Source organism: Anarhichas minor, unplaced genomic scaffold (assembly GCF_050575085.1).
Source record: "Anarhichas minor isolate MPS153535 unplaced genomic scaffold, ASM5057508v1 ptg000004l, whole genome shotgun sequence".
Lineage (NCBI taxonomy): Eukaryota > Metazoa > Chordata > Actinopteri > Perciformes > Anarhichadidae > Anarhichas > Anarhichas minor.
Window position 1 is genome coordinate 14,583,580 of NW_027466450.1, and position 25,119 is coordinate 14,608,698.

Below are 25,119 nucleotides of genomic sequence, written 5' to 3' on the forward strand. Positions count from 1 at the left end.
CTTTTTAGAGAGCTTTATTTTTCTCTACAGATTTTTTGAAGTGTGCGTTGATAACTTTCTTTATTTCGATCTTTCTCATTCTGGTTGTCTGAAAACGGGGAAATACCCCAAGTGATGAACACTGAGCAGGAACATTAAATCCCTTCAGGACCAATACATAGTGCACACACAAAGGTGAATGCTTGAATGCTTCCATGGCACTGTCACGGAAGCTTGATCAGCTGTACCCATCACCGTATGAGCGTATTGTAGAGCGGCGGGCTTTGAGAGGGGTGGATGACAATTACAGTATAGCTTCATGCAAAGACAACATGAGAGCAACTCTTATATGAAACAAATACACAAGAAGAAGAAAAATGTCGTCCACAACTTTACCATTTTGGTTCATTGCTTCTGCTCACATCAGTGTTGTTTCCATCTGACAGATACACAATCACCACTATATCACTGCTGTGTTGACTTGTGCAACAGCTATACTCTTTTCACGTTTAAGTTACTGTGAATTATTGCAAAAGGCTCACTCCAGTTACAAGGAAATGTAAGAAACAATCGCTCGACATGAACTGCGATCGAAACAGCTGAATCAAATGTTCCCCCTTATTAACTTTCTGGTCTGATGAGGTGATTCCTGCGATAAGTGTGAACAAACATGATGTGTCTTTGAAGATGAAGTTTTGCAGTTTTGTTCTTATACTTTCCTACACTTCTCTCTACATCAGTCCATGTAACAAATTCGAGGGGATTTCACTGTTCTTTCCAAATAACGCGGTGAACCTGCTTCCTGGAACCAGCCACGGATCGGCTGCACTGGATCCCGGAGCTGTTTCCATTTGAGCTGATTGAACTGTCCTGTAAGAGAGCCACACGGCCTGAGGAGACATCATGCGATACCTTCCCACGCCCGTGTCTCATCAGCTCACGGACAAGAACTGAACTGTATTGATTAGGCGACGGAGAAGTGGTGTGTCCCCACCTCCGCCCACGCACACGTTCACACAGCCAGTTCATTTCAAGGTTTTTCCTCTTTACTTGATAGCGGTACACATCTGAATCTAATGATTCTCCACCCACACTGAACTCTAACCTACAATAACTAAATCGGGTTTTTTTATTCTTACTTTGGTAACTCAAATAACGCTGTTCTCCTTAAAATGTTAACACACACAGATGCATTATATGGAGACATCACAGTGTCACATTAGTTATAAATATATGGTAATGATTATAACTAATAATACAAATACACAGAACATTTTCTTCTCTGCAGCTGGCCTCTTCAACAAGGCCCAGGATCCCCTTCCCACTTGTATCTCTGTATACATTGCACATATTCTTTAGACCTCATACTGTCAACTTTTGCACACAGCAACTGCAGAGCTGTTAAAACAGTTGTAGTGCACATATTTTAATAGTTTTTTATTGTACATTGTTCTATTCTATATTTATGTTTCTTGACTTTTGCAGTGCTTGTTTCTATTTTTTATTTTCTCCTACTATGTTTATTGTTATGAACCAAAACACCAAAAGGCAAATTCCTTGTATGTGAAAACAAACCTGATTCTGATTATAATTTATCCTCTAGGCCGTTGCTGCTATATTTTAAAAGTCCAGATTTCTTTTAAAGAATTGAGGCTCTTGCTAATCTCCAGCGCAAAGACAATTGCTGGATGACATCAGCAGTAAAACGCCTCCTGCATGACTTCATGCCGGAGTAGAAGGGGATTTTTGGTCCCCCGTGTTGAGAGCACCACCCTTTGTTCTCTGTTGCCTCGGTCAGGTGATAACCATCTCTGCTGTCCGGCCTCAGTGCTATTATGAGGCTGACATTCACGACTTCAACAGCAGCTCTGTGCCAACTGCCCACCTAGAAACCCCACCCTGTCCGATATAAGGCACTGATGAAAGAGAGAGCTTTGACAAACTGTGAGAGTTCACAAGAAGCCGTTTTATTGAAGTCCTCTAAAGCTATTGTGCCTTTGCACTGAAGCCTTTCTAAAGAAAATCCCATTTGGATTTAAAATCTTTTGTTGTCCTGAAGAATCCTGCAATAGATACACCCCATGTGACTTTGATTATAAGACAAACAAAAAGCATCATGTATGTGGGTAGAGCTTTTCTTCCATCTCCGCACACTGATTTAATTAAGAGCCCCAAATATGATCTGAAGATCGTGAGTCATGGTGACGACCTTCAGCTAAACTGGTGAAAACGAATATCAATTCAACTCGACGTCAGGGCGAACACCCGACATGACTCACGAGTGCATGCAGACAGATACAAGACAGCAAACACTCAATTACAATGGCATTATCAAAAACAGATTCAAATAAGCACATGGGTATATAATTAATGCATCGTGAACGCTGGTTATGCATTTTTATTTGGCCCAACTCCCAAAGTGTCAAACTCAATATTAAAGGAGAGACAGTCCTCCCATTAAACATGAATACCACTTAATTCATCGTGCAGTCGAGTAGTGTGTAGGCCTGCTCGTAGTCACTGTTGCACTGCTCCAGGATGTCCTCGAGGAAGACTCTGCTGCAGTCTGGAAAGCTCTTCTTCAGTTTCACCAAGGCCCAATCATAGTCAGGATCTGGAAAGCACACAGGAAAGAAATCATCCTCATGGATCCCACTTTATTCATCATTGTTCCCACAAGGCCCCTGTTGAAAAGAGGGCTCTTTGATTGTCATCCCATACGGCACAGCGCAGTGTCATTCTCATGCACAGCAGACGGACACATGTTTTATTCTTTTCTTGTTGGGGATGAACTATCTATTTTGTGGAACATTTGCACACACGATCTGTGAGGCAATCACAAGATGCTCTTGTCAGCTCCACTAAAACGAGAAGTAAAAAGACGGACTCAGACGTCTGCAGTCATGTCTTTCAGGCAGCTTGAAAGCTCTTCTGTCTGACCACTTTGGCATCTCTTCCCTACAACTACCCACATCGTCCGGAATCGGACGCCCGGTGGTTCTCCCTGCCACGGGCTGTTCCGGTTTAAATGCAGGCCTGGGCAGCAGTGGGGGACAGACGAGAGAGGCCGTCACACGATCATGCAGGAGATTGGCTCCAGCAAGGTAGTGACGGCACGGAAAGACCCGATCAGCGGGCTGGTAAAATATAGACCGGGGCTGGCGGACGCAGCCTGACATGGATCAAGGATGTTGTGGGATTCCGACATGCAGAATTGTCCCCGCAGTGGCGGTGCCAGGACTGAAGGTTTGAGATATTCTTGGGTAATTTAGCTTTAACCGACAGGAGCTAAAATGGAGGATTTCAGTCTAATGGTTGATACAGGTATAATCAGACAAGACAAGTTGTTTTTACATTAAAGCATGTAAATATGTTTTAGTGGAAACCCCAAATAAACCTGAAAATGAGCAAGATACATGTATGTCTCCCCTTTAAGTGCCATAGGAGTTTAGGAGTGCCATGTATGTAAAAAGGTTCGATATTTGGATTATAACAAGTATTAAAAAATAAAACAAACTAAAGAATAAATTAAAGAAAGAACGAGTGACACATCAGCAAATTATTAAGAGCAGCAGGTAATAATGTTTGTGTTCTTATCTCTGAGTGGCAGGTACTCATAGTTGTATGGCAGCCAGTCAGGTATCAAACTCAGTATGTGAATCCGGGCCAATTATAGAAGGACGCCACTGTTCTCGAGAGTCAGTCTCGCCTGTGTTCCTGAGAATTTTCCTCTCTGATTGACAGGAGCCCAAAGTGTTTTGTGTGTGTTGGTGTCAGACTTTTACGCCCATGTTCTCTGTGTCCTGTCAACAAACGCTTAAAATGTGTTTAGTATATTGCTCAATCCATAGTACGTGAAGGTTTGTGTCCAGAAGGAAGGGAAATACTTTCTTACGCACACTCTTCGACACAAACAGACATTTCTCACAAACTACAAGTATCAGCAGGATTTGAACGCCCGGAGCTACGGCATCACTACGTACCACGCATAACTTCCTGCCTACATATTTGAAGCACGTAAAGCCTTTGATTTAACACAGACTAAACAGACAATCACAGTCTTTCTGAGAAAGGTCGGCAACTCTTGTCACATATCTGATTTAGGTTTGGTTCAACCAGCGTTGAGCCAGACTTAAAAAAAAGGCGTGAGAAACAGTAGGCTCACCAGCTTCAACTGTCCAGTCGGCAAAGCACTGATCTGGGTCTGGGTTCGGCTGAGAGGGGGGGAGTTGGTGTCCACGGGGGTTGGCCGGCCGGTGTCTAAAATCCTCGGAGGCCAAAGAGGGACACTCCCAAACGCCTTCTTCCTTTGTGTCCTTCTCACTCCCCCCGCGTCGACCCTCGAGATTGTCCAGAAAGGCTTGGTTCACCCTGTCAAAATACAATGAATCAAACTAATGCGTCACATAAAACAAACTAATGCTGTACTTTATAACTACACATGCTGGCAGGCTCTAAATGGCAGTGAGCGGCATGTGTTTGACAGCTTTTAAAACTTCAATAAACTGGTTAGTAAACTGCACACGAAACATTCAGCGACCAGGCCAGTCCGTACTGGTGTCATTGCACGAGGACGAACAAAACACACGATTCATCTTGTTGAGTCCACTGTGCAGAGAGTCCTCCATCTGATGCCTCACTTAATCAGCTTTTATCTCGGAGACAGAACCATAATTAAACATAACAGTGTGTATACATATTGTACATACCTCGTGTGTTCCTGCTGTACGTCTCTCACACCTGTCAAGTCCTCTCTCTGTTTACTCTCCACGGCCCCACTCTGACAAAAAAAACATTATTCAAAGTATAAAGGAAAAGATGGCTTAAGGTAATATGCTTTTGGAAACTGAGAAAGACATAAATTGTGTCTGAGCAGCACTAACTTGAAAGGTTAACTGGAACACTCCACGGGGGGCCTTTAAGGGCTCGGCTGAATGTAAGGTATTTGGAGGTGCGACATGGAATATGATAAGATCACTCTCATAGTATCAGGGTGTGGAAATTAAAACATTCCAATGCAAATGGAAATACACAGAAAAGCAAATGCATGCAATACTTATGAACATAGCACAATGACAAACATGCTGAGTAAAGCATATATATATGCATGAACAGGATTATTGCATTACGGGTTTGAGCAAAATATCGGCAGTATAAGCAGAAAAATATGCAAAATATGAAAAATAAAAAATAAAGAGATAAACAGCAAAATGAAACACAGGAGGTGGAGGTTCAATGAGTTTGTTTCTTGGCTTTTGCAATAACCAGTTCTGTGCTATCAGGTTCTTGTAGCAGGCACAAAGCAGCTTTTCTAGGTGGAGAACATGTTAACATGTTGTATAGCCAATATTACTCAATGAACATTTATTAACCCAGATTTAAACTGAATTATGTCTATTTTCTATTCAATATGGATACATGTATTTACTGTTCAGACACACATCTCTCTCTCTCTCTCTCTCTCTCTCTCTCTCTCTCTCTCTCTCTGTTGTCCTGTCCCAGGGGAGCTCATGGGTCAGCGAGGTGGTTATTTAGGATGGCACGAGAGGAAGGAACACACAGCCCACCTGTGTGACCGCTCTGTGCTCCCATCAAAGCTTAGCATTAAATCTCCCACTCAGACACACACATTACACATGTACACACACCACACACACACACGCCCACAAATAGAGGATATGAAGGGGAGATCAATCTGTATTATGGAGCCATTGCAGGAAGAACAACAGATCCCAGGGTCCCACTAAGAACCACATCAAGACGTTTGACTTTTGCTGCTCCGCGGCCGCAAGCTTTCATCTCCTAATCTGTGACGTCTATCTGGGAGAGCTGCAGCCTGGGAGAGTCTGAGAGAGGAGAGGAGAGGGAGAGGGAAGGAAATAAGAGGAAAGGAGAGGGAAGGAAAAGAAACTAAAGGAAAGGAGAGGGAATCAAATGAGAGGAAAGAAAAGGAGAGGGATGTAAATGAGAGGATAAGAGTCAGAAGGAAAAGAGGAAAGGAGAGGTAAGGAAAGTAATGAGAAGGTAAAAGGGTAAGGACAGGAATGTAGGCATGGAAAGGATAAGAAAGGAGAGAAAAGGAAAGGACAGGAGGAGATGAGAAAAAAGAGGCAAGATGATACAAGACAGGCAAGGAGACAATAAGACGGGAAAGGAAAGGAGAGAAAAGGAAGGGAGAGGAGAATGCAGGAAATGAGATGAGACGAAACAAGGGGAGACGAGAAGACGGGAGAGGAGAAGACGTAATAGGTGAGGAGACGCAATGAGAGGAGACAAAGCGAGTTGAGACAAAGTGAGACGTGAAGAGGTGAGTCTCTGTTGCTGTCTGTTACCCTGGAATCATCCAGTGAACTGTATAATCCATTTAGCCTGTCAGTGTGTTACAGTGTGTGTGTCCCACCATAAAACAAGAGACTTCTTTATTACTGTAACTGACTGCTTTCTGTTTCTTTTTCCACCATAGTTTGACCCAAGGTCTGTCTCTCTCTCTCTCTCTCTCTCTCTCTCTCTCTCTCTCTCTCTGTGTCTCTCACATACAAAAAAAATGTCTGGTGAAAAAGTCTCTGTGAGAAAAATAGAGAGAGAGACGAAAGGCACAACGATGAGAAAAAGACCAGAAAGAAAACATTTCCTCCGTCCACCGAGGGAGCTGAGTGTGCAGTTTTAACAGTGTCGTCCGTCACCACATAATCCGCTCACAGCCTGATACAGTGTGGAACATACAGTGTCCCCTCGGGGTCGATTTCCTGCACACTCTCTTCTTCTCTGGTATAACATCACTGACAGACACTAGGCTGGGTGGAGGAACTATTAGCACTGTGTCTGACTTTCTGACAGAAGCTGTCAGCACTCTCCAATAAATGCATGTTTTCTGAGCTAAGAATAACCGTGACCTCTTCATATTTAAGATTTACAGCAGCTATTGATTTTAAGATTTATAGCAGCCATTACACCCCCACAACTCCAAAAAAAGATTGTTGATAAAGGGGAAAGTTATTCATGAGGGTTGCCCCCGTTTTGACTGACGTGCCGTGTGATTGGCTGTTGGGGAGCTTGGGTCTCCTCCAGGTACTTTTACTAGCGCAGGTTATTCCGCTTCGTTCTGCCTTCCGCAGACTCCTCGCAGTCATGTCATGTTTTGTCTCGGTCTCTGCTCAGTGTGAACTCTGGGAAGTCCCTTGAACTCCGCCTTCCACTCGTTCCCTCCCAGGAAAACTAACAGGCAGAGAGGAAGAGAGGCTGAGAAAAAGGAAGCAGTGAAAACAAAAGAGAGGGAAAGGAGCCGACAGCCAGGCAGCATCAAGAGGCAAGGGAGAGGAAAAACAGTGGCATATTCCTCTGTGTATTTACACTTCCTTTTTACATGACCATGAGCATGCTGTACTGCTGTGTGCCCCGGCTCTGACCAGGAGATAATTACAGGGGGATCTGGCTCCTCAACCCCACCCGGCCCACTGGGGATACCGCTTAATACCCGCCGCGGCCCCGGATGACGAAAACTCCGCACTCGAGAGTATTTATTCAGGAAACAGCTCACAAAGGCAGATCTATTGGTGTGAACAACCACAGAGCTTCGGTCTCCGACCCCCACGGCCACAGATATGAGACTCAACACCGAACCCTGGGACCCACAGAGAAAGCGTGTGTGTGTGTGCATTCAAGCACATATGTGCCTACATCATGCAAATAGAATAGGAGCAGAATGGACATTGAACTGTTCATTTGACTACTAAATAAAAATGGTGTTTGTTGTTGTGGGGACAACACACGTCAGTGGGGCCCGTAAAGTGTTGTCGCAGCTCCGGAGACGGATGCTTGGCTAGTTAGCTAGTTAGCTTGTCGTTCTCCGGAGCCATGATAAGTAAGAAAGAGGGACAACAAGACCCAGCGCTGCTGCTGGCTACCAGCCGCTTATTGGCTCATTTCCTGTAACCAGTGTAGCATTAAAGCATGGCGGTATTAGCAAGCTGGCCAGCTAACTAGCCAGCTGTCCGCTAGTTGGCTAACTAGCTTGTTTATTCCACCATGCTTTAATGCTACACTGGTAACAGGAAATGAGCTGAACAAAGTTGTCACTCATTTGACGATAGCAATGTGCTTTTTTACACTGTGACAACATTGTGTGGATGAAGCATTAAGCTGTTAAATTATCTGCTCGTTTTGGTCGTTACTGCAAAATCTCACCTCAGCGAGTACGGGACTTGTCTTGAGTCGTTATAGTTTATGGAAGTTAGCCCGCTACAACAGTTCGCAATACAAAATGGACACCGGTCTGACCATCCTGCAACGTTGATATGAAAGGGAATGCTCGTTCTACCTCTGTTTTATTTCTATAGTTTACACAGGCTGATGCCATTTACGTAAATAAAACATGTGAGACACACACATACACACACGGTATGTGGTTGCTGGCTTACCCTGGATGACATGTGTGCGGCACTGCTGGATGCCAGCGGACCCGGGGCTGTCCTCTCAAACCTCTGCAGAAAACTCTCAGTCTTCCTGGAATAAATACACAAGTCATATCTCCTGTCTTGCAGTTACACATTTCAAAAAGACAAACATGGAAACACACACACTGATAAATAAGGTATGAAGGAGTATTTGTTTACGCCACAGATGCTCTGCAGGCCTTGGATACTGACAGTACTGGATTTTCCACAAGGTTGACCAAGTTTGTTTGTGCCTCACTGACACCGCTCTCCCCGTTTCAAGAGCTGTGCCGTCCCACTCCAGCTCCTTAGCCCCATTTCTAAATATCTTCATTGTTTCTTCAGGTTCACACATTGGTCTGCTGTCTCCTGTTTTTGTTTCTCTTGTAAGGAAGCCAGAGATGCTACTTGACAAGCCATTTCCCCCAGAGCCGACTTTGTATAATATTCCAATAACATCTCGACTGTCAGGGTAATTGATTTAGAGCGGTCTGGTGCACTGTTGGAGAATACAGCATGAAAACCTTGTGCAGACAGAGAACACTCTAAATCATTATTGTATATACATTCAACATATTATCCAAAATCCCTGGTTATTTTAAAGGGGCACTACACTCATTTTACATGTCAAAGTCAATCCACTCGTCATGGGGAGTGCTACTCAGTGTGTGAAAACAGTTGCATAATGTCCTCTATGGCCCTGAAGGAGTGACTCAAGTGACATCACCCAGGTACTTTTTATTAATGTAATAAATATACTAATGCCAATTAGATGATAATCTGCATGAGAAAAGAAGAAGGGATCACTTCAAGAGGACATGGACACCCTACTGACCTTTCCTCTTACATGTGGCTTTGAGTGAAATGTTTCAATACAGTCAATACTGTCGTAAAATTAGTTTCACACATTCATGTTGCCTCAGCTGTAATTTCTGTTTAGGGTAAATTAACAAATAATTTTCTTAATTTCAGGTGATTATACACTGATGAAAACATAGTTATGAATATTATATTACATTTCTGCATATAATCCCCTGCAATGCAACACACTGGCCCTTTAGCATGTTAGCATTGTCCATGTTAGCCGGTAATCAGAGGTGAAGCTAATGTTGTTGCCTTCATGCTTCCCCTGATATGTTTTTATTTGCTGTTTTCTGCCAATAAAAAAATGCAACTTGCTAAAACTCCAGAGACAATTATAGGTCAGCAGAGGATCAGACATCGGGCGCTTCCTTTGTAAAGGTCTGGATATTGTGACATCCGATGCTCATAGATCGAATGCAGACCAAGAAAGAACACAACACGACACACGGAAACAACACAATACAGCGCAGTGACAGTGACGAGGCCCGAGGTAACCTGATCAGGGCTGACCTGGCATGATCCTGGCTGAGCTGCTCCCTCCTCCTCTGCTCCTCCTGTCGCTTTCTCTCCTCCAGGCGATCAGCCTGCAATGCATCACAGACAGCAGTCACACCACAGCACACAGCCGGATGCATGGCGGGCTGCCACCATGCAACAACATGCAGTTACACATTCAACATATATGGTATACGGGCTGCAGGTGTTGCTGTAGAACATAACCAAGTGTTCTGTTGCACACTATTTACAGATGACATTCACATGTATACTATGTGAACAGTACTTGTGGCTGTCTGACATGAAAAGCGTGTCTTTCAAGTTCATGATATTATGAAGATAAACAATGAAAGCAATAAATTCCCAGATATGGTTCAATCACGTTCAACAAATCAATAAAAACGTCCACGAGAAAAGATGTGGTATTTTAAAATATTTATGGAAACAATTCCATCATCTACAAGATCAAGCTTCTTGGAAAACATCCTCAATTATATCTTATGTGATATTTTGTAAGATGATGCATCCCATTTTCTCGATCCCATTCTCGTATAAAGAGATGGAAATCCCATTTAGTGCCCTGTAATTGCAGTATTGCAGTAATTGTGTATTTGCTGGATAGAGACAAAAGTATTTGTATTTTCATTTTGAGATTGTATTCTGGCACCAGCGCCGTGAGCAGCCCGGCCGTGTCGGCTGTTACAGTATGTATTTACTGTAAAAACAAATAAAAGAGGCGGGCTGTCCAGGAGCAGTGATGAGCTGTAGCATTCTCAGTTTTTGTGGTTTGAACGCTTAATAATTTTCCACCCCAAACCCCCCCAAACCAAAGTGGGTCAGGATGGATTTATGAACCAGAGGCACGTTTCTGCCAGCCTCTTGTTAGATCCCGTCTACAGACGAAGAAGTGGCTGTTTCACATGAATCTGTTCTGTTTGCTGGATTACCGGCACATTCCTATGGCTTCACGGAGGTCATTGCGCAACAGGACAGGGTCTGTGGAACACAGCTCTGGTCTTAATAATTAACGACCCTTCCACATAACTGTAGCAGTCAATCAACCACTATTAGACCATATAAGCGGGGCCAGACTGTGGAGTGAAACACGTCTGAGAGCAGAAGGACGAGCTGTCTTCGGTTGCGGGAAACCCTTGAGACCATTAACCAGGTGGCTCTGAGGCTGGTGGGGTGTGTGAGGGAAGACTCTGCTCTGACACACACCGCTACAGCTCAGGAGCAGGCTTGACTCTACTGACATCTAGAGGCTAGAAATGATATTGTTTCTCACTGATGGGAGACAAACTAGTGCCATGCAGTGGGAGGGTGAGACTCCCACAGGGAGAAATGTCCGCACATCTTCCTACCACCACCCAAAAAACACCACTAAAACGTTTATGCACCCTTCTGTATTTGCTGCATGTTTCTGTATTTGGTTGCGTTTCCTTTACTTGCAGTGGAGTTTTGTTGTGCTGAATGATTGTAGTCAAATTGGTGAATATTTCTTTATTTAAATGTGTTTGGTCTATTTGCATGTGTTTTCTTTGGTTGCGCTGTATTCAGCACTCAGGGCCACCGTATAGGATTCCCTTAGCCTTCCTGAGAATACGTTCATTATAGACTCAGTGTCCACTTTATTAGTTACACCTGTACAGTCTAATGCAATCCAATGCAAGTCGTAAAGTCTGCTTTAATTGATTAGCAGGTCTGCTGTAACTCTCAGTTCTTTTACATAGAGGCTGAAGACTTGGCATTGCCTTTCATTCATGAAATAATTACAGGTATGACGTCTTCTGCTGAACTCACGGACCATAATGCAATGCAGCCACAAGTCATGCCATATTCTGAGTAAGTGGTGCAACTCTTCACTGGAAAAACACCAACTATTGCAACTGCTATTGCTCTTTGCACCTCCTCTCACAGCCCGTGGCTGAGTGCCGTGCATTCCTGACATGGAACTCTGGGGTTTGTCAAAAAGCACTCTGGGAATTACAGGATATCACTAGAAGGGTTGAGGCTTCACTCTGACAGAACTCCCCAAAGGGTGTTAAATATATCAAATGTGTTGAAAGAGGTGGCGACTGATTTAAAGAAGTTTTTTGCGATAGATTGAACAAAAGGCCAAAGTACATAATCTTGTTGTTTTTATCTTGGTCTCACCTTCTCCCTCTGTATATCTTTCTTCTTCTGGTTCTCCTCGTCCTCCTCTTGTCTCTTCTTCTTGTCCAAGTCTTCCTTTTTTAGCTTGAAACAACAACAAACACATTAAATATCTATTTATGATTCAGCCAATACAGAAAATAATCTGAACCAATAATCTGAACCACGATATCTTGATATATGATGACTTTAATCACGATATGGTTCCATTGAAGATGATAAATTGTCATACTGCATTTTCGACCAGCCCTGGTTACAATATGCTTCTATAATTCACAGAGCACGTCAGACTGACTGACAGAAGGTATTTCATCTGAGGTGTATGTGAAGTCAGAGGGTAAACAGGATGTGTGTGTTTTAAAACAGTAAATGTGATGAAGTACCCTTTTCTGCAGTTTGGAGCAACGAGAGTCTGTATGCTGCTTCTCCCTGGCTCCAGACAATGTTGCACTACCACCTTGATAAATTAGACAGCGTATTACATATCAGTAATGTGCAAACGCATAAGGTAAGAGTAATGTCATACAAATGGTTGACGATGATTTGCATTGGGTGTAGTTATGTGTGTTGGTTTACCCAGCTTCGCTGGAGTCACGTGCACAGAGGGGACTCTGTTTGCCTCCTTCCATCTCTGACGATCCTCCTCTTCTTTCTGAGCGACTAGAGAAACACAAAGCTTCATTACTTGGGAAAGAAATTCAATTTGTTCGTATGAAGATCGTATGAACGATACAGGTGCGATAGATGAGAGCAGCAGTGTCGGCCTACTTCTTAGGAGCTCGTTTCGCCGAGATTCATTTGGTGGGATCACGGTGTATCCGCCTGAGCTGAGACAAGGACGGAGACATGAAGGAGCTCGTTAGGGACTGAACGGGCTGTGGATACTGTAAAATCTTATCAATGTTAAGATACAGAATGCTTGGTTAGCAATGTTTTGTCTTGTTTACCTATTTTCTGATCAGATATTTCTTGCTATAATCATATTCTGGTTCATTTCATAGTGTATTTATGGGCCAAAAACAAGAAAAACAAAGAAATCAAAGTGTTCCCATGATGTAGAATAATATGAAAACATGTTCATTTAGGGAAACATGACCCGAGACATAAATCCAAGTTTTTCAAACTCTTTTGAAAAAGGTAGGCGTGTAGATAGATTTCGGAGTAAAAGTAAAACGAACAAAAAAAACAAAATGAAAACTTTACTTGAGCATTTGAGTGACTGTTTGCTTAGATGATGGTATTATGTTTCAGAGAAAAGCTTCTTAACTCCACTACATTTATATAACAGCCATAGTTACACCAATCTTCAAAAACAAAAATATACACAATCAGTTTATAGAATTGCCATAGATTAAACTGTATCAGTATACAAAGCTGATAAAATCAACATAATGTGCTACTAAAACATTAAAATGCTGCTTTCATGACAAAAAATAATCCGAGTAGCATTCGGTCTTAATAGTGAGATAGGAAACTGAAAGTAAAAAGTTAAACACATAAACATAACATTGCATTGCTGTTGCTTTGTATTTTGTGTAGCCTTCACTTTGTTGATATTTTGTTGTTATGTTGTGTAACACTAAAAGGTCATTTAAACTTAGCCTTGTGGTTAATAGTGACAAATGGGATTTCCAGGAAACAGTGAAGGCACTTTCCCTCTCACGTGAAACGAAAGTGAAAGTCAGCAGCAGCGAGTTCCACAATAAATGATTTAACTTGTGAAATGTTTCACTAACATAAACTCAGCCTAGCTGGGTAGAGTTAAAGAGTTAACTAATACTGACACTTTTATGTGACGTCATTATAAACTCAACAACTCGTCCGTGTCACAGTATTGTGTCAGACCTTTATCATTTTTGGTAAAACACAACTGTAACTATCTTACTATTGCGGCTGTCTGCCGGTCGCCTGTGGGTTCCCGCTGTCAGGTGCATCTCTGTTTGTGTTCTCAGGTGTCTGCTCAGCTCCAGATGTTCCTGATGTGCCGTCTTTAGAGTAGACAGGGTTCGGCTGGTATCTTGTGTCTCTTTGGTTGTGATCATTAGGATCCATTATGCCTCCACTGAGAGATACTGTGTGACGGACAGTCCTGTTGATGTGCTGTCCTCGGTGCGGTCATCACATGTGTATAATACGGAAGGGTGGGAGGGCCTTAATGCAATAGCGCCATCTACTGGTAAAAACAGATGTTGGCGCTATTTCAACAAAAGAAGAGTCAAATTAATAAATGACAACATGACATAATCCAACTGCCAATTCCCAACCGATCTTATTGTTCCTGTATTCCTCATATTCCTGTATTACTGCTCAATGCTAAGCTAATTCTGTGATCTATTCAAACTCATTTTTAAGCATTTATACTGTAGAATACACGGTGTTACCTGCTTGCACAGTGCATTACTGTGGAGCTATGACTGTACAGTGTAATATTTAGTACAAATACTTTCATATTTTATCACATTAGCAAGTATTCATTTACATAAATAAATACGCGTCTAGGAAAACCTTGTGACCACAAATATTGCAGATTTAAACAAATGATTATTAATCAAAATATCTGTTGAACCAAATGAATTGTAGCAGGTTCCTGTCTTGTTTTACATTTTGGTGCTGTGATTTGATTACACTTGTTTACATCTTAAACGTAGGGGACGGCAGAGAAAGACATCTTGTATTATGATCACATTCTGTAATGTAGAAATATTTCATGACACTCAAGCTGAGTTTGAATTCATCAGCAACTATTTTGATAATCAAAGAATCATTTGATATATTTTTAAGGCAGAAATGCTAATTATTTGGTGCTTCCAGCCTCTTAAATGTGAGGATGAGCTTCTTTTCTGTCTTCTATATGAGTGTAAACCGAATATCTTTAGTCGGACAGAACAAGATATCTGGAGACGTCGCCCTCAAAATGTATTCAAACATGATAAAGACAAAACATATAATTGTTTAATTAAAAAATACAATCACCAGATTGACTTGACAGTTATTTCCAGCCTCAAATGACATCAGCACACACAAAAAGGAATGACAAATATTTCTTCAAAAACCCATTTATTGCGAGTTATATTTGGAATGAAGATCTTCTAGGCAGGACATAATGGATGGCCACACACACACACACACACACACACACACACACACACACACACACACACACACACACACACACACACACACACACACACACACACACACACACACACACACACACACACACACACACACACACACACACACACACACACACACACACACACACACACACACACACACACACACACACACACACACACACACACACACACACACACACACACACACACACACACACACACACACACACACGAAGGACAAAGAAATACACCTCTTTAACAACTGACAAGTAACATCAATAAGAGAACAAAATCTAAAAGGAATGTATTGTATTAGTTTACAAGTTGTGCAAGAAGAATCCTAGAAATGAACGTTTGGTGCTGCATAACAGTAAAACATGGTATGCGTGGCCAATCCAGCACCATGCCGAGGGGTTAAACTAGAGAACAGGCCGACGGTGGTCCTGCTGTGGTTTTTAGCAGGCACTAAAACATCAAATGTAGCTTGAGGTATTGTTAAGACAGTGCAAGACAAAAGAGGGCGACAAGAATCAACGATGACTTTGACACAAAACTAATAAGGCAGCGAGGGTCCCGGGGCTCCCTCAGGCAGATTCTGTCCCCCGTCTGTTGCACAGACCACCAACAACTACTGACAACACACTCACGTCAGCGGACCAAGTGCAATCAAAGGTAAAACACGGTCACTGAGCCATCGGGTCAGGAGACCGGTAATGTTTGCGTATGGCTGTGTACTACTGATGATGGCCTACACTGATCAGAGACCTCCGCTCCCCCTTCCTCCTGGACAAGGCACCCTGCTCCATCACACCCCCCAGTTAGGGAATGACATGGTTTCAGTCTGTAGACCTCCTGGAGTACCTGGGCACATCCCTCGCTGCTCCAGCGTCAACTCCGGTAGCTGTGTAGATGTCTCTGTGTGCACGTGTTTCAATGTGTGTGTGTGTGTGTGTGTGTTTGTTTGTGTGTGCGTGTGCTTGTGTGTTTAACAGTTGAGGCTGGGAGGTGAGATCACAGTTTTGGCGGGTTAGCGAGCTTAATCTTCAGGTTCTCTGCCAGCTTGTCCAGGAACTCGAAGGTGTTCAAGTAGTCAGCGCGTTTCACACTGCAAACAGAGACGAGGAGAAAAGACTTAGAATACTTTAACGTTACTTTGGGAGGTGCAGAGTTTCATTTGTCCACGTAGCAGCACTGAAGAATGTCGCCTAAATCAAAAGAAGAACTCAGTGTGGACAAAGAACAAGAAGATGGTTATTACAGAGTTATTACAAACTCAACACCTCGTGCAGACTTCTAGTGAGAAGAATTGACTGCGACACAGCAGCAGGAAGTGTTGTTGGGTTAATGTTCCCCTCCAGACATTGTAAAAATAAATTCTGAAAAGCAGCTGGAAGCATATTTACTCTTTCCCCCTTATTGAGTGTGAATATTCAAATATGCAAATCTCACAGGCCCCGGGCCAAGCATGTTTGACCCTGAGGAGTCTGTTGTGCACCAAAATTGGCGACTATGGTAAATTATGGTAAGTTGCCGTCTTTTACTTGTTTATCTTGTTTGTTAGCTTGTTTGCTTGTAACTGACAGTGGCTGACACAGCATTAGTGGTTGTAAAACACACAATAATCTCTCGTGGGATTTTTTGCTAGATAATTGGAGGAAGCTCCAGGGTCCCGTTAAGATCCAAAAACTGCAAACGCTCCACCATGTTAGCGGTCAAGACTTTCACTATGCTAATGCTAACTCTCGCTCTCTGTTCTAGACATCTACAGCGGGGACACATGACGCGGAAAAACACTGAATAAATTGAGTGCTAGATAACGAAGAGACTAACTTTGGCAGGCCTTTGACGCAGATAGCCAAATCCTTGGTCATGAAACCAGCCTCGATGGTCTCGACGCAGACGGCCTCCAGCCCCTCAGAGAACACTCGCAGCTCTGCGTTGTTGTCCAGCTTTGCCCGGTGGAGCAGGCCCTGCGTCCACGCAAAGATGGAGGCTGCAGCACACAAACACACAGAGAAGGGGAGAACGCATTATATTACACACAACGCATGCGTTATAAATAAAAATCACATTAATGGAACCTTTGTATTTTCTTGGAGGTTATGTCTGGGTAAATGCTCATGTCCATGCATCGTGTCGTTTGTACCGATGGGATTGGTGGAGGTCTCCTTCCCTTGCTGGTGTTGTCTGTAGTGGCGAGTCACTGTGCCGTGGGCGGCCTCAGACTCCACTGTGCGTCCATCAGGACAGAGGAGCACACTGGTCATCATACCCAGGGAGCCGTAGCCTGAAACAGAGTCACACAAAAAGCACATTAACAACAGAACATCTTTGAACCAGAGAAGGCAAAAAAAAAAAAATCAGCTTTCTCCATTTTCTTTATTATGATTCAGTTTTGCAGGAGTTATAAGAAAGTTTCTACATTATGTATTCACATAACTGATGCGAGTGTGTTGTTTCTACCGACCTTGTGCCACAGAATCAGACTGTACGTCTCCGTCGTAGTTCTTGCAGGCCCAAATGAAGCCTCCCTCAGATTTCATGGCCTGGGCCACCATGTCGTCTATCAGACGGTGCTCGTACCAGATGCCTTTGGCCTCAAACTTAGCACGGTATTCCCTGAACACACAAGAAGGTGGACAGTGCGTTAAAGTTGCGATCTCTGGTATAAAAGTGTGTGTACTTGTGAGAGAGAGAGAAAGTGTGCATGTGATTTAAAAGTCCTTACTTCTCGTAGATCTCCTGGAAGATGTCCTTGAAGCGACCATCGTATTTCTTCAGGATGGTGTTCTTGGTGCTGAGGTAGAGAGCCCAGCCTTTGGTCAAAGCCATCTGGAAGGAGCTGTGGGCAAAGTCTGTGATGGAGCTGTCTGTGTTGTACATCCCCATCGCAACACCACCCGAGCCTGGACGGACACAAACGTACATATTAAGTATCGTACGGTCACATACAGTGGTTGGGTTTGAGTGATACAACAGGTGAATAGGAACAGGATTGACACATATAGATAAGCCGTATCTAATATTTCCTCATTTGCAATGTGAACACAATGCTAAATGTGCTGCCAGTCCAGCTTCGCTGTATTGACTGACACACCTTATGATATCTGACATCTTTACGATATTCCCCACCTTAGACTGATGCTTGTGTGTCTGCACACGCGTCTAGTATCTGTGATACTAAAAGTAAACTGTCCCAGTCGTTGCCTGAGCCACTTTCCCCCCACAGGGCTTGTATTAGTATCAGATCTTTCACATGTGGTGGGGGGGTCAGGAGCGTGACGGTGCAGCGGGCTGGATGTGTTCTTACCCTCAAACTCATGGATGACATATTTAACCGGCTCTCCGTTTGTGGGTGTGTAGGTCATCTCCACTTTCCCAGGCCCGGGCACCACAAAGTCTGTGGCTTTGTACTGTGGGGAGCACATTGAGAAACACGGAAGGTTAATACTGCTGCAACGTTGCCGTTTATCCCCACTTAACCGCACAGCCGTTACAGACAGCTTTAGGGAGGTCTAATGACAATGCCCGAGTCATAAATACCTTGGCAGGACTAGGCTGTCATCACCAGCAGAGTACATAATATGAATACCTCTGACATCCATGGGATACTATGTAACAAGCAGCCATTTGACCTTTCACCTGCATAACTCTCTGCAGAGAGGACTGTTGACTCTGGCACAGCGCTCACTCATGATTTAGTTGTGTGGCGTTGCTGCTACTTGTCCAGGCTGTAGAGGTGGTACATTACGGTCCAAAGCGCGGCCCATGAAATATAATTATTGACCAAGTCCCTCCTGACAACCCTACAATGTCTGATGGAACATTAACTCACCGAGCTCATACAAGAGTTAACCGCAAACCCAGCAGTCACAGCGAATTATGCTTCAGCAGCAGTTGTGGTTTTGTCAGACAATAACGGGTGTTGGCCTTTGCACATACTGTAGATAAAGACTCTCACACGAGTGCTGCACAGTTACCGTTGCTCCTTTCATCTGTAGTCCTGCAGTTGAATAGTATTTAAACTTAAAGCCATGAACCAATAGCGTACCTGATCTCCGTGGGCGTGTCTGCCAATGATGATGGGCTTGATCCAGCCGGGCACCAGGCGGGGGATGTTCTTGCAGAGGATGGCCTCCCTGAACACGGTGCCTCCCAGGATGTTACGGATGGTGCCGTTGGGCGACCGCCACATCTGCTTAAGCTTGAACTCCTCCACGCGGTTCTCATCCGGCGTGATGGTGGCGCACTTGATGCCCACGCTGTAGCGGCGCACTGCCTCCGCCGCCTCGACCGTCACCCGGTCGTCTGTCGCGTCCCGGTTCTCCATGCCGAGGTCATAGCTTCGCAGGAGGAGACGGAGAGGTTAGAGTTTGGATTTAAAAGTACCGGAGAGAAAGCATCTGTGATGTCCTGAAAATGTGTTGAAATGTTCTAAACTAATATTCCTACGATACCAAAACAATACTTTTTTCAATACTTAGTTTCAGCCTTATGAACATGTCTTAATTCTACAGACATGTTAATAAATAACATGTCTGACCTCCTGTTAGTAACATATTGTCAAAAGTTAGAAAAGCTGAAAATATCTGATCCAAAAGGTGAATAAACAAGCCTAACAACCTGTCACATATTCACTGGCAGCTCCTATTACTCGACACGTTTTGATACTAAATGCTACAGAGATATTTTAGTCAGTAGTCCAAAAGATTCATATTTGTGTGCCTTTAAGTAGGAGGAGAAGCAGAGACGTAAGGAGAAGAAATGGACCAGACACGGAGACAGCAGAGGCACGGGACGCCATAAACCAGAGCGCTCCGTTTCAAGAAGGACAGTGGTTATCTATGCTTCAGTTGCACAAACATCCTGGAGCACAACTAAGCACTGAAAGTGAACATATGCCACTGTTTTAGTTGGCTACAAGCTAATCTGTGAAGGTTACAGTACACTGGCTGCAATGTGCTACATAATCACTGTGTCAAAGGACATGAGCGACATTAATAATAACTCAACCAGGGCTTTATTCCCTCCACATCTCCGCTAATTACAATTTCATGGAAGACCTGACACAGTGTTTGCATCAAGAACAGCCATTAGCCTGCTGCCCCACTTCTCTCACAGTGCTGTGCTCTTTACAGGCCGGGTACTCGCATAAGAGAGAAGGAGATCTGCAAAACCAGCCAGCAACACAAAGACAAAAGAAACAAGGAATCGATTGTGCAATGAAGACTGACCCGCTGCCAAGATAACTGGAAGAGTTGCTCCACTCGTGCACACACTTGTGCAAAAAGAACCTAACAAACCAGTAAGATGAGGAAGTATACAGCTAGATCGAGCTCGGTGCTTATCACTCCCCTCAAGTACGAGCTGTCTCTGAAACCCGTTGGCATTGTTTGAAAGCAGCCGTGACCTTTCACCCACTTTCTTCCTTCCCTTCCCGGTTTGTTCTTAAGCAATTGATTTTGTACGTCTGTTCAACCTGTAACACTTAAAAAACCTGAACATGCCTTTATCTGAATGCACACGCATGTTTACCTTCTTTATATCTGCTATCAATCTCCCTACAAGTGGTTTTAAAGTTAAAAATGAGATTTATAAATTTGACAAAATGTCCTGATGAGGTCTCAATGCCGATTGGTTATAGTTTGTTTTTCCAGTGGCCTGAATCCTGACAGTCCTGCTTCTTGAGATATGTTCATACAAACAGAGGATTTATTACACCATATTAAATCAAAGGAGTGCTTCCAAAGCCTGCTGCACAATAAATCATTAACTTTTTATGATGCGCCACAAGAACTAATGATTATGTAATCACATCTATCTGAAAAAGGAAGTCTAAGTCCAAAGTGACGGCTACCTCTCCCCACTGAAGGCTGAAGATGTGATTCGTTATGAGGGATGGGGGGGACATAGGGACTTGAACTTCACATAAAAAAAGGTCATGCAAATAACATACAACTCTGAACAAAGTCCATGCAGGAGATAAGAGGAGCAACAAGGTCAAAATGAAGAAACAGATGCACCAATTAGAGAAAATGATTACCAATCAGTTATCTTGTGATTCACAGGAACATGAGAGCAGCTAAGAGACAAAGTGGAGCTCCAGTGCCCTGGATGCCCTGTGGTCGTCACACTGAGGCGTACTCACCTGTGCAGGTCGAGCTCCAGATAGGGGAAGATGAGTTTCTCCTTAATGAGCTCCCAGATGACTCGAGTCATCTCATCTCCCTGCATCTCCACCACAGAGCCTGACTTGATCTTCTGAGACATGTTTGAGTCCTACGACACACAGGGGACAAACACACAGACATTTAGGATGATGACGGAGGACGACAGCAGAGAAGAGAGACAGAAAGAGAGGAGGGTGAAGGACAGAACACGTCAGACGCAATCTCTGACGTGTTCTGTCCCTGACCCATCTCTCTCAGGGATTTTATCAAGCTAAAATAACGAAGATAAATACTTTTGTTGGTATCATATAGTAAATTGTTAAAAGATTGCACAAAAAACAAGTAACCGGACAATCAATCATTTAAAAAAGCACATCTGTGGTTGTTCCTCTCTACATAACACTGCAGACTCAATGAATGAATTCATTCAAAGCATCCAGTAGGAGTAGTCAGACCAGTACCCCACCTGATACACTCCATAATCCTCTTAAACATGGGCCAAACAAAAACCCTGCAGCATAAGCCTAACCAATGCCAACACACGTATTAATAGCCATAAATAGAATAACTTAAAGTGCCCTTCATCATATTCTTTTATTGACTTAAATGTTCATCCTCGTTGCTCTGTGAACATCTTTATGGACGGTCAGTTGATTGCTGGTATTTTACGACAGTTTCAAAGTTGTACAACTTGCAGATTTCTTATCTTCTTGTGGTGAAGTTACATAAAGTTGCATAAAGCAGAAACAGGCAGGCGGATCGTCGCATGATGGGGAGGAGACCGCTGAACAGCCAGAGGCAGTCTGTTAGCAGGTCAGACGAGGAATGCAACCCGTCAACACAGCGTATAACGTGCAGGTTTTTACAAACATAGGCCTATCAATAAATACCACGAACACAGGGAGGAGTTTTCTAAGACTATGGGCCTTGTTGACCACCGTATAGCACGACTGTGGCTAACTAGTGTATCGAGGCAGTGAGATAAGAGTCGAACAGCACATTACATTTCCCTGTCACGTTACGTCGCCACCACTTCATTCTGCGGTTTGCTACAATGTGTCGATATGTTGCAGACGCGTTACCTCGTTCGGTTTAAAGGTCCACGGCACAGTCAGAGACGGGTAGAGGAGGCGGAATGATGCCCGAATGAGAGGGGAAAGTGGTGAATGCTGGCAGAGGTGCGGCAGGTACCCGGATCCCGACCTCACAAGATATTGGCCAATCAGAGAAGAGCAGAAAAAAAACGAACCACCAATCAGACAAGCCCACCAAGCCGGAGGGGGCGTGATTTCTCTGGGCGGAGTCTGCAAATGTGGCTCACTGATTGGTCCGAGATATATAGCGCTATACCGCCACACAGACTGGAGATTCATTGATTCTGAGTGATTACTTAAAAATTAATTTTGTGTAATCCCCTTTCCACACTCTTACATGACCCTTTATAAATGGGTTATTTGTATTACTACAAAATCTAATAATTGTCAAGTAAAATATGTCTGATTAAGATAATATAGTATAACGATAAGATATAAGCTTTATTTACTAAGTGTATATACTAGAATTAGAGATCAACAACATCATTTGTCAACCTTAATATTCACTTGAAATTTCACTTGAAAAGCATTACTATTTCATCAGTATTTACTGCACTTTCTGCAGGGAACACAAAACATAATGTGTTTATTTATCTATTTATCTGGTATTTCAGTGTGCAGAGTTATCTATATCGTGGTTCATTACCAGCCATGTCTTCCATTCATTCTCATGAGGCTACATTGGGGAATTTTTTGAGTGGTTATTAGTGATTCTTGAGTAGACAGTGAATGATGTGGAGACCACTTATTAAAGGCCTCTCTGATACTGGCCATATTAACTTGTCATGGGGCCGTAGGGCAAAGATTTGCTGTGAGGCTCTCTTTATCCCCCACCAGAAACGGGGATGGGCGTTTTGTTAATATCAATGGGATAGTGACAGTCCTCAGTCACCAACAAACTAAACTCACAAAAGTAGTGAGATCTAAGGGGTGGATTTTATCCTTCAATAAAAACAAAGAGAAAAGGGTTTTAATTTGTTGCTATTTGGATACTAGGAGTATCACATTCTCTCCTTAGAGCTGATGAAGAACTGAAACTATATGATGATGATGACCCCTAGAGCCACTATTGAAGAGTGCAGTCTTATTACTTTTCATTTATTTATCTATTTTTCCCTTTAATTTAGTTTATTACATTTTTTTGTTTTTGTTAGATGCCTGAAATAAGGTCTGTGGTTAACACTTCAAGAGATGGGGTTGAGTTATATCACGGTCTGGGACAGGTTACACACACACACACACACACACACACACACACACACACACACACACACACACACGTTTTGGATTTGTTGGTTCTTTGGTTTGGTTTTAAGTTGTGCTGTGAGTGATTAGCCATACGTTGATAGAAAATACTCTATGTAGTCTTACTGTTGTATCCTATGGGGGTGTGTATTACATATGTTCTCTTCAATATTGCATTTGAGTTTTTATAAAGATGGATGAATAGATAAGAGACATGTGGAAGTTGTGTTTTGATGTGAACATAAATGTGTTGTCTGAGTGCCTTCCTAAGTGGAAAAGAAAAGCAAATAACCTGTGTGACATTAAAACATAAAAACATCAACTTTGTTCGTACCAGCAAGGATAACCTTCGTGTGACACACTGGGCCTCTTAAGAGGGGGGTGTCTGTCTAATCATTGGTCTGACCTGTTATGCACAAGTGTTTTTTTTTTAATTATTCAAATGCATATTCTATGGTGAGTAAATAATCAATTCCTTCTGATCTGTGCTCTGTGCCAAGTTCACATTAGTGTGGTGCAGAAAGAGGCTGGAAACTGCAGCTTCATTACATGTCCATAGACCCAGAGACTAACATGAACTCCTTTACATTATATGGCCCCATGTTTTTTGGTGTGTCAGTTAAATGGAAGTTTACAGGACCACACATTGAGCTAGTTATGGCCTCAAGGTCTGGGCCCCTGGGGAAGTTTCCTGTTTTGCAAAGTTGGTAAACCTTGCTCTCAGGGTTCCCATTAAAATGTTATATTATTCTGCATTTCACTCAGTAAACTTAAGCAAGATTGCAGTTGTGCAGTTTTTTACCCCTTAGTTTAACTACAATGCCACGGAGCAGTTTTGAGATGTTTTCAACAAAACTGACCATCCGGCACACTAAAACATCCTCTGCTGTGCTTTCTTGAGGGGAAACCTTCACTTATTGTTCCTCTTAAAGTCTGCACATGGTCTCGTAGTGATTCCTGAATGTAATGCTGTAATGTAGCGCTGGGCGATATGGAGAAAATCAAAAATCACAATATTTTTTGACCAAATATCAATGTCGATATTGCAACGATATTGTGGTTGACCATTAGTGCTTTTACAAAATATTTACACCATGACAATTTTAGGAAACAATCATCAATAATGTAGATATAATGACAAGTGGGTACAGACAAATAATAAAACAGCTTTTTTTTCACCACAGTCCTGATACAAACAATATTTATGTGTTTTTAATCAAGACATAATACTATTTCAACTTATACTATAAGATAGTCCTACTATTCGTATCTAAGTTTTATATTTCTTCTCCATGTGGGGAAAAAGGAACACGAGTTGCGCTGCGTCACCAGCAGATGGCAGAATCTCACTGCGCAATAAGAACCGAACGGCTTCCTGATATCTCCAACTGCTTGAGGCCATGTGGTCCTGAGGAGAGGCGAGGAGCTAGCGGAGGAGTCGATCATGTTACGGTCCTCCTAGGAAATCTTAAAACCAATTCCTCATTCTCACATAGTTCATTCCACATTCATGTAGAACTCCGGGAATTTGAACGGGCACTGCAACATGCTGTAAAGTGGGATT

The 25,119-nt window shown here is 43.0% G+C and overlaps 2 protein-coding genes across 2 annotated transcripts; both read right to left on the minus strand.

The window, feature by feature from the left end:
- Positions 1 to 1,924: 1,924 nt before the first annotated feature.
- On the minus strand, positions 1,925 to 14,045 carry epsti1 (epithelial stromal interaction 1). Its single transcript, XM_076110289.1, has 10 exons — positions 13,813 to 14,045; positions 12,696 to 12,754; positions 12,504 to 12,587; positions 12,311 to 12,384; positions 11,928 to 12,011; positions 9,786 to 9,859; positions 8,397 to 8,481; positions 4,689 to 4,759; positions 4,145 to 4,350; positions 1,925 to 2,593 (listed from the first exon to the last, which is right to left on the minus strand). Exons 1-10 carry the CDS (start codon positions 13,977 to 13,979, stop codon positions 2,454 to 2,456), a joined length of 1,044 nt encoding a protein of 347 aa, XP_075966404.1. The 5' UTR covers positions 13,980 to 14,045; the 3' UTR covers positions 1,925 to 2,453.
- A 922-nt stretch (positions 14,046 to 14,967) lies between these two features.
- Positions 14,968 to 22,428, minus strand: idh1 (isocitrate dehydrogenase (NADP(+)) 1). The gene is made up of 9 exons (XM_076110301.1): positions 22,299 to 22,428; positions 21,195 to 21,325; positions 19,098 to 19,389; positions 18,357 to 18,459; positions 17,775 to 17,952; positions 17,514 to 17,665; positions 17,193 to 17,333; positions 16,877 to 17,039; positions 14,968 to 16,151 (listed from the first exon to the last, which is right to left on the minus strand). Exons 2-9 carry the CDS (start codon positions 21,314 to 21,316, stop codon positions 16,058 to 16,060), a joined length of 1,245 nt encoding a protein of 414 aa, XP_075966416.1. The 5' UTR covers positions 21,317 to 21,325; positions 22,299 to 22,428; the 3' UTR covers positions 14,968 to 16,057.
- Between the last annotated feature and the right edge of the window lie 2,691 nt (positions 22,429 to 25,119).

Excerpts from the sequence above, each read along its gene's own strand:
- epsti1 (XM_076110289.1), bottom strand. The coding sequence starts at position 13,979 with ATGGATCCTAATGATCACAACCAAAGAGACACAAGATACCAGCCGAAC. Across the intron at positions 9,860-11,927 it reads AAGATATACAGAGGGAGAAG|GCTGATCGCCTGGAGGAGAG; the intron begins GTGAGACCAAGA and ends GATGCATTGCAG. Across the intron at positions 4,760-8,396 it reads CCGCACACATGTCATCCAGG|AGTGGGGCCGTGGAGAGTAA; the intron begins GTAAGCCAGCAA and ends TTTTTTTGTCAG.
- idh1 (XM_076110301.1), bottom strand. The coding sequence starts at position 21,316 with ATGTCTCAGAAGATCAAGTCAGGCTCTGTGGTGGAGATGCAGGGAGAT. Across the intron at positions 18,460-19,097 it reads GACACGCCCACGGAGATCAG|TACAAAGCCACAGACTTTGT; the intron begins GTACGCTATTGG and ends TGCTCCCCACAG. Across the intron at positions 17,040-17,192 it reads GACCTCCACCAATCCCATCG|CCTCCATCTTTGCGTGGACG; the intron begins GTACAAACGACA and ends TGTGTGCTGCAG.